The sequence below is a fragment of the Parathielavia appendiculata genome (genome assembly GCF_033297405.1).
Source record: "Parathielavia appendiculata strain CBS 731.68 unplaced genomic scaffold N657scaffold_1, whole genome shotgun sequence".
In the NCBI taxonomy this organism is placed as follows: Eukaryota; Fungi; Ascomycota; class Sordariomycetes; order Sordariales; family Chaetomiaceae; genus Parathielavia; species Parathielavia appendiculata.
The window spans coordinates 2,112,130-2,121,437 of NW_026944220.1; the positions used below are offsets into that span (position 1 = coordinate 2,112,130).

At 55.4% G+C, this 9,308-nt stretch overlaps 2 protein-coding genes across 2 annotated transcripts; one reads left to right on the forward strand and one right to left on the reverse strand.

Annotated features, from left to right (window-relative positions):
* On the reverse strand, positions 1-6,080 carry N657DRAFT_629812 (uncharacterized protein; the record flags this gene model as incomplete). The annotated part of the gene is made up of 3 exons (XM_062790922.1): positions 1-117; positions 189-1,337; positions 1,389-6,080. 3 exons carry the CDS (start codon positions 6,078-6,080, stop codon positions 1-3), a joined length of 5,958 nt encoding a protein of 1,985 aa, XP_062652542.1.
* Positions 6,081-6,808: 728 nt separating this feature from the next.
* Positions 6,809-7,492, forward strand: N657DRAFT_40109 (uncharacterized protein). Its single transcript, XM_062787191.1, has one exon. The coding sequence runs from the start codon at positions 6,902-6,904 to the stop codon at positions 7,415-7,417; it is 516 nt and encodes a 171-aa protein (XP_062652543.1). The 5' UTR covers positions 6,809-6,901; the 3' UTR covers positions 7,418-7,492.
* Positions 7,493-9,308: the final 1,816 nt, after the last annotated feature.

Sequence of the window (9,308 nt, forward strand, 5' to 3'; positions counted from 1 at the left end):
TCACGAATCCGCCAGCTTGGCAAAATGTTTCGACCAAATCCACCCGACCACATCGCGCGGGTCGTCTTGGTTTTTGGCCAGCCAGAGCTCGCCCTTTTCGGCAATGACATCGAAGATCTGTACCCCAACCATCAGCAAAAAAAGAACAAACCTCACGAATGGCAGACTAGGCGTGGTGCCGAACTCACCTCTCCCGCCTGATACGTCAAATAAGGATACCCGGCCTCATGCTTGGTCGTCTCGATATTGAACTCAAACAGCGACGCCGCGAGCCAGAGCACCTTGTACCCTCCCCGTGCATTTCCTCCCCGATCCCTCGACGACGCCCTCGACGACCGCGCGCTCTCCTCCGGCCCGTCCGGCAGCGGCAGGGCCGAGTTGAACAAACCCGACAGCCGCCTGGCGTGCTGCTCAGGACCGGCAGTCGTGCTGCCCGCGCCGGGACCACCCGGGTAACTCGAGTTGAACGTCGAGTTGGAGTCGCGTCGGTTGGTCGCCGACGACAGGGCGGCGGCAGCGGCGGATTCGGAGCTCTGTCTGGGTAGGCTGGCCGAGTCGAAGCTGCGGCCCGTGCTGGGGCGGATGGACGGCGGCGGGCGGGCGGTGCTTGTGGTATCGGCCGGTGTGACGGGCGAGCCAGGGCTGCCGCGGACGTGGCCGTTGATGCCGGAGTAGTAGTCGCGGTAGTAGGTGGCAGGGCTGGGAAGAGCGCTGCTCGCGGGGGACAGGCTGAACTGCCCGCTGTTGCGCTTGGCAAAGTCGGGCGTAGGCAGGGTCGGAACGTGGTCGCTGTTGATCGACAGGCCCCGCCCGCGCGGGGAGAATAGATCGCTCGGTCGCGATAGCGTCTTGGAAAGGATCGAGGAAGCATCGTCGGTGGTTGACTGCGACGTTCTGCCTTTGGCAGTATGGTTAACGATCCCGAGAGCGCGCGTCCGCTCCTCCTGCAGTGAAAACTCCCTCTGGAAGCTGGACACGATCTCGGAGAGTTCGGGAACATGAGTGACGTCGGAGAGCGGTGCCTTGACCTTTTCCTTCCAGATTGCAAACCAAGTTGCCTGGATGCTGATGAACTTGCCGAGACAAATGTTGCCGATCTTGGCCGTCATGGCCGAAAGCTTCGGGAGCTCCTTCTTGAGTGTGTCATTGAGGGCCTCGTACTGCTCGACCAACTCGGCCAGTTGCTTGTCCACTTTCTTGCCGTTGGCCTTCAGGGCCATGTACTTTTCGTAGTCGAGACGCCGCTTGGCTCGCTTTTTCATGGCCAGCGAAGGATTATTGTAGCACCTGATGACCTGCTCAAATGGTTCAATGACATGTTTCCGAACATCGGCCAACTGGCGATTGTTAGCGAAACATCTGGTCAGAAGCAGTGTGGCAGCGCTTACGTGTCTCTCCAATACAATCTTCTCAATATCCCTCATCGACACGTTGAACTGCACCCATTTACTCTCCAAGTGAGCATAGTCTCGAGACGGCTGGAGGCGCATGACAAGCTCCATCGACGACAGATACTGAAGGAATTCATGGACATACGTCGCAACGTTCCTTGTGTAGTACTCGACATCGCGCAGTACGACTTGCAGTCGCAGGTAATCGTCCCCAAACTGCTGCTGGAGCTTCTGGTACTCCTCGTCTTCGGCCGTCTTGTTGACCGATACTGCAATCTTGTCGACACGCTTGCCGAACGCTCTTGCCAGGCCGGCTCTGACATCCGACTCTTTGCGCTTCCGGTTGCTGACGATCTGGCCGACCAGTTCGAAATTCTTCTTAGTCTTGTTAATCTCATCGATCGCATCAATGACAGCCGTCCTCGCGCCGATGAGCGCTTCGCGGTCCGGGTGGTCCTCAGGGGTGTACTTGAGCAGGTGCGTGATGATATCGGGATACTTGGTGATGCGTTGCATGGGCTTGATGAGGAGCGAATCCAGATTCCAAGCAGTCGTCAGCTCCTTGGCCACTTGATTGCATTCATTCAGCCAAACCATGACGGTCTCGTCTTCCTGAATCTGCACAAGCCGCTTGGAGGAGCTGTCGCTGGACCTCAGATACACCTCGTGCACCGCCTTGAGCTGCTCGATATTTTTGGAAAACACAGAGCCAAGGGCAGTGAGGCGGTCCTTCTCGTCGGCTCGTTCCGGTCTGGCTGTGGACACGACCGAATTCAGGGTCGCCGTGTCAGAGTCCTTTGCATCCGGGGTAGGAAGGGGCGACCGCCTGCCCTTCGGAGTGTAGACGGTCGATGCTCCTTCCTTGAACTCGATGAGCAGAGCGGCGTGAAAAGCGATGATCTCGTCCGTGTTCCTGAATATCAGCTTGATCGTCTTGCTATCCAGGTTCGGACACGCCTCGGCAGTGCCCTTGTAGATTTCCTCGACGACAGTCATGTCGCGGACAAAGGCATCCTCCGTGTCGATCAGCTCTCGAATGACCAGCTGCCTCTGCCGAAGCCTTTTAACCTCTTCTTGCTCCTTCTCCGTCAGCGGCGCTTGTCCCTCATAAAGCGTCTCGCTGAGGGAAACCTGGGATTGCTCCTGGTCATGGCGCAGCTGCGAAACAAGTGGAGGTGATGACACATCTCCTGGCAAGTCGGCCTGCCCATCGTGGCTGTATGCATAGCTGTCTGGCCGACTCTCTGCGAGGTACAGAGTGCTGCTGTCTCGCTCGTATTCGCGCTCCGATGTGGGTTGGTGAGGAGGATCACGGTTTGGCGGCAATGCTATCCCTCCCGATTCCGAGTCGCTGTGCGGTGTGAAAGATTCCCCAGATGCGAGGTCGGAAAGGTGTTGCTGGCTACCGGGCAGTTCTGGCAGCACAGGGGAAGGGACAGCGGATTTGTCCAGCGGCGAGATCTCCGGGCTGTGCGTGGGCTCTCCCAAGCTCGAAGCGCAAGTACTGAGATCGCCTGTGGAAGGGTTGACTCTGAAAGACGCGCCGTCGTCGTGATTGTCGGCTTCATGAGAGTGCGAGCCGGAACTTGGCTGGCCAGCGTCACGGTATTCACTTTCGAGCGAGAAGTCGGTCCACGCGGAGTGTTGGCTCAACCTGCTCCCGGGTGCCAGAAGTCCAGGCACAGCCAATTTATGTGACGTGTCCGGGGTCCTCTGGTAGGCCACTGAGGGCGCATGGCCATCTGCAGTTGTCTCGGGATCGGAACCGAAGGCCGAATCGCGCAAGACCGCAATGGTATCGTGCAGGCGCGACCCGATATAGAAATCTTCAACGCGGTCAAAATCCTCGAGCTCAACCTGGGGTTCTCGGGCATCTCCTAAACTCCTGAGATCAGAGGCAACAATGTCAGGGCAACTAGCGATGGCAGGCTCATCTGCTTGAGGCAGGTCGGACCGTGGTGTGGTTGCACGAGGCAGCTCCGTGTGCAACGGCCTGAAATCGTCCACCGGACCCAAAATTGTGACGGTGGTTTCGTAATTTCCAGGGACAGTGTACGGCCGGGGTACATACTCGTCGTCTTCGGCCGGAGAGGGAGGAATGGGGAGCGGTTCGGCTTGGCGCTCGGGTTCATGTTCGGGTTCGGGCCTGGAGGTTGAGCGAGTCGGTGTAAGCTCGGGAGAAGGATGCGGCTCTAGAACCGATGTGTCAAGAGAGATCTTGATAGAACCGCTGTCGTCGTCAGGGACCTCGTTACCGGACGGGCATTGATATGAGGCTCTTTCATGAAGGACTCGGGGGGCAGGTCGTTCCGAGAGCTGCTGCTTGAGGACTTCCGCTTCCTGCAGAACCAGCGCCATATTCGGCATGCCCACTTCCAGGGTATTGTCGATGGGCGTCGTGCTCTCCTGTCTCGGAGGCTCAGTCTGCACCTCGGCGTCAAACTCGGTAACCGCGCTCGTCATGGAGATGGCAGAGAGCGGTATGTGGCCATGCTCCAAGGGGAAGCTGCCTGGTATCTCTAATTTCAGGGCTTCTGTCGGAGCGCAGAATTCTTCGGCCGGGGGTTGGGGCGTAGATGAGGCTATCACATTCTCCCCTGGCTCTTCCTCCGTCACGGGTTCTTCCTGTTCAAGACTTGTCTCCGAGAGCCGACAACCACTGGGAGCGCATCTCTTTGGAAGGACCGGAGCGGCAGCGGCTGCTGCTGCCGCTGCATTCGCAAGGGCCGCCATGGCAACCGCTTCGGCCTCAACTTTAGCTTTGGCCACTGCTGCCAGCTCCTTCTTTCTCCTCTCGGCCGCCGCCTGCCGTGCTTCTCTCGCCTGGCTCTCGCGGATGGATTTGCTGTACGCAAGTTTAATGGTTTCTCGCCGTTGAGCGAAATCTATTGCGCCCACTGACGGCTTGCGCCTCCGAGGGGTCGATTCGTCCGTCTTTGGGGCTGAGCGTGGTGGTTGCCTCAAGGCCGAAGTCCCCCTCTCCACGGCTCGCATTCTTGACGCGGCCGTCGTAGCAGCGGCAACCGACTGCCGGGGTCGTGAACTCCGTAAAGTCGGAGAGAGCTTGGGCGGCGGCACAGACACGTAGGCATTGAGCCGGCTGCTAGGTCGGCTGGCCGGCCTAGTTGTTATCTTGGACGGTGGAGGCTTTCGAGAAGAGCTGGGGATGTTGCTTGACGTCTCTGACTGGCCGGCAGGAATCCTCGTAGGAGTCCTCGCGCGTGAAGAAGACGAGACATGCTGCCTAGAGGACCTCCCGCTCGCAGTGGAGTGTTTGAGGGTGGAGGGAGAGTTTGACCGCGTTGATACGGGGCTGGCATGGGCCGAGGCGTCGTGCATCCTCCTGGTCAGCCTCGGTAGCCGTGAGGTAGGGGAAGTTGGCGACGTGGGTGATATAGGGGAGTCGACGTCGTGCTTGGTTGCGACATGATCCAAATGACTCAGGGTCGGTTTCGAGCCGGCGAGGTCACTGTGGGCCCGGAAATGTTGGGTCTTTGGGATCCTAGACACATGGTGATCGATAGTCGGTTGCCCAGCCACGTCTGCGGCGCGGTACCAGTCGGTGGGAGACGGAGGTTCCATTTCCGGATCCGAGAAAGATCTCATCATCTGTGGCCGGACAAGGTTGATGACACTGGATTCGGAAGTCCTTCTCGGCCGGGCCGTCGTCTCAATGCCAAACCCTGGTGTAACCGAGTCGCCCTGCTCGGGGAGTATCTCGCCAAAAAGCAGGCCATTTTGGCGCGGTGGAACAGCCCGGGAGCTTGGTGGCTCGTCCCCCACATCCAAGGCGAGCTGTGTGAAGGATTTGGACGGCTGTGCATTGGTAGTGACGGCGGTGCGAGGCTTGGATATCCTGCTCGCGAAGGACTGTGGACTGCCGGACATCTGGTCCCCTGTAACCAACTTAACTCGCTGTACACCGGTCCGAGAGGCGGAGGTTTTAACCGTGTCGCGCCCCGTGTCTCGTGTCGCTGTTGTCCTTGGTACGCCTTGCGAGGTTGCACCGCTTCCCACGCCGAGCGATCTTCCATTGACGTTACTTGAGGCCGTGTCTCGGGTTGATGTTCTCGGGATGGCTTTTCGGGCGGAAGAGGCCGATTGAGATGCGGACAGGTCGAATTTCTTCTTGAGATCGCGCACGCTAGACCCAGTCCCCGCTGTCACGGACGGCCTCCCGCCCCCACTGCCCGAGCTTCCCAATCGGTTGTCGACAGGGTTCGAGGCGGAACGCTGGCTTGGACGGAGCGCGTTGCGGTGTGTTGCTGGGACGGCGGGGTGCTTGGGGGTGGTCCCATTCCCGTTTGACCGCAACGACGGCCGTTCCCGGGCGGTGCTGGTCGATACAGCCATGGCCACGGGATCCTTTTTCACCGGCGGTGTGGCATTCCCACTGGTGTCCGTCGTATGTGGCACGCTTCGGTAGCTGCGGTAAAAATCGGCCGGGTCTACAGAGTCGTCGGCGGACTGAGTGGATTGGGTGGTAGCGAGAGCATCAGCGGAAAAGGCGTGCAGATTTGCCGCGGCGTACGGGTTGACGGGGATCTGCGGGCTTGGACGGTCGTGGATGTGGTCGTGGTCGTGGTCGACATAGTGCGGCGATTGTTGATGCTGGTTGTTGGCAAGGCGATGGTCGAGGAACGGGCCGGAGCGCGAAACGGGCTCATCTGGAAGACTGCCATGGTCCATGGTGTCGTGGTCGTGTTCGTCCCTCCTCCCATCACTCCTCGCTTCTGGCTCTGGGTCGGCTCCTGTCGGGGCTGGCTGTGGCAACCGCTACGGTGATATGCCAGGATGTGCGAATTCCAGATATCATCGATGTTCCATGTGGGACAAGGGGGGTGTGGGGGAAGTTCCTCGGGTGCGTGGTGTGTCTGTGTGTTTGGTGGGTTGTCGAGGCTTGTCGATGTTGATGCGCTGGCAAGCACGAGTATTGGCTGGGTTTGGCTGGCTACATGCTGTAAGAAGCAACTGGAGAGCCCGGGCGAAAAAACCACTGTAAGCCTGAGAATGGGAGTTCTCGGCACCACACTGGAAGCCGGGCATTTGGCCGGATCCACTCCAACCGCCAAGATAAACCCCCTTCAGGCTCAGGATCACGCAGCCTTGCCTCGCTAAGGGAGTCGTCGTGATTAAACAGACCAATGAGTTCACTATGACATTAGTTTCTTTTTGAGAGTAACACTGCATCCCGCGATCCTCGGCCCTCTCTCCTTTTCTTTTTGTGGTAGGGTCGCATCTCCTGTGCCATCAAACGATGCTTGTGAGATGAGCTGCCCACTGTATCTGGACGTCTGTGAAAGCTTGTGGCACCTGGACACCATTCCCTGCGTGGGCGGTTGCAGCAGAATGCGGCACACCGGAGTTACACGCAAAGTGGAGAAGCAGCTTGGGGGAAGTTTGGAGGATCAAGAAGCGGGTCCGAATCTCGATGTTCAACTTCGTTGCCCATCATGATGACGGGAGGCAAGTGCCCGATGCATGAGCCTGCTTGATGAAAAGATGGGCCGATGCTCCTTGTCACGCCCTTCACTCTTCTTTCCTTTCTTTTGCTTGTCTTGTTCGCTTTCGTTCAGATAACAGAACCAATTGCTCGCTCAACTTCAGATTATTCTGGATGCTCGAACAACTGCAGCCGGTCACTGCATAGTAATACAGAGATGCAGAGACTGCAGCAGCCTGCCCTGACATGCCCAAAGGGGCCTCCATCGGTTGTTCAAAGAGCATGGAATCTGCGTTTTCAGCTTGGAAAGTGTGAAGAGCTCTTCTTTCTCGTTTGGGCGGCTAAGGTATCCGTAGATGGTTTCATGTTGTCGAATGGGCGGGTTGTTGGGTCGAACGGAGCCACGAAGCTCGACTCTGTGTGGCTGCCCAATGTGGTGTTTCGTAGACTAAGGCTCCTGCCAAGTGCGATTGAACAAACGATTCCAGATTCCCGCTGCGCCTCTATTGCTGCTCCGAGAGTCGGGAAGCCAACACGCACATCTGCAGTGCTGCACCTGCCAAATCGCGGTCGGGCAGCGTAATCGTAGAACCATTTCGCGGCTATCAGCCATCCTAATCATCCCCGGCCTGCGTCTGTTAGCCTAGCACATGGCAAGCCTACACAAGACATATCTCTTAGGTTAATTTGTGGATCTTAATTATGAATGAGAGTAGACAATTAGAAAAAAAAAAGATATGCTATATAGAAAAGGCTCTCCCTACCAAACGTTTTACCACACCGCCTATTTAGCTTACTAGCTATAGGAGGGTTCTCAACTAAGTAGAACTACTGTGGATTTAAGGCAGTGAGGCAAGACTTTTAAAAGGAACCTCCGTATATAAGGTAGATCAAGATGATAATCGAAAGAAAGTTCATAAAAGGAAAATTAGGGAATTATAGGAATATAACGTTAACGTACATTACAAGCGAACGGCGCATAGAGGTGAGTGGCGCACTGATAAGGGCCAGTATGGAAATCTGGGCACAACACTAACAGCGGGATTAATCTGGGAATAAGCTGTTAGTGTTGTGCCCAGATTTCCATACTAGCCCTTATCAGTGCGCCACTCGCCTATATGCGCCGCTCGCTTATAATGTACGTTAACTATATTAAGATAAAAAATAATCTTAAATGTGACGGAATGTGATGTAAAGCGCACCCTTGTGTTGGAAAGCCAACAGCTGTTGGGCAGCCAACAATTACATGCTCGAGTAAGCTTAGACGAACCAAGTGGTATTGAATAGATTGAGGTATGAAATGAAGCTTGAATTGGAGTCACGATTCCAGAGTGACCATACAAATGAAGGATCAAGATAGTGGGTTAGGGTGCCTCAGAATGTCCCTTTTCCTTTTAAAAAAAATTGTCCTCTCTAATCCTCCCAGGGGAATTACCCCCTTATATAGAGACAGTGTGCCATGATATGACGTTTATGTCAGGAACTGCTTCATAATGATAAGCCCATCTTGACCGAGAGTCTCCAAGTCCGTCAACCAGCCGTCATTGTGATGGATCTGTGTTGACTGAGAGTCTCGCATTGAACATCAGTGCTCAGTCCGTGAATCTTGGTGCCAAGGCACCCACTCAGTTCAACAACAGCCACAATTCCACGGTGACACACCATATGAGCCGTTAAAAGAGTGAACTTTTCGAGTGCTTAGGACCAGCCCAGAATCTGTCGATTGAGTTCTCTTCGTCTCCTCAAGTTATCTGGGTACCTTGCAGACCTTATGTAACAGCTGTGTATTACCCCTGACTAGAGTACGACACCGGCAACCCAGTTCCCGTGTTTCAAGTGCCATCACTTCTAACACCTTGACTCATGCTCTCTTCGGTGGTTCATAGGTGGGTGGCCTGTGCGACCACTTATTCTTCACGTGTCGCAGACACGTATCTTATGTACTTCTCTTCCTTTCTCTAGCTATTGATTAGTGAAATTGAGTCGGCATTTACTATTGCTAGTGCCTTATCTTAATGCTACTTATTTCTTACTTTAAAGAGAAGTTAAAATTTCACTAACTATATTAAAAGAGGAGGGTATTATAGTATATTATTAGTAGCACTATACTAGAAAAACCTATCTCATTATATATAACGTGATCCACCATTGACTCGGACACCCCATTGACTCGGACACCCCATTGACTCGGACACCCCATTGACTCGGACACATTTTCCCCCACCATAACCACCCAACGTCAACACGCGTTTTCTCTACCACAACAATGTCCGACAGCTGCCAAGAAAACCGAGTTCTTCTCGCGATCAATGCGATTCGATCAACACCGCGCTTGAGTATCCGACGCGCCGCAGAGATATACAATGTCCCCAAGTCGACAATTGCAGATAGAATGAAGGGAAAGATCGCGAAGTCCGACAGCTATCACGGCCGTTCGAATTTGACGAAGATCGAAGAGGAGGCGATTGTTCAAT

Bases quoted from the DNA above. Each gene is read 5' to 3' on its own strand.
- N657DRAFT_40109 (XM_062787191.1), top strand. From the start codon at position 6,902: ATGCTCCTTGTCACGCCCTTCACTCTTCTTTCCTTTCTTTTGCTTGTC.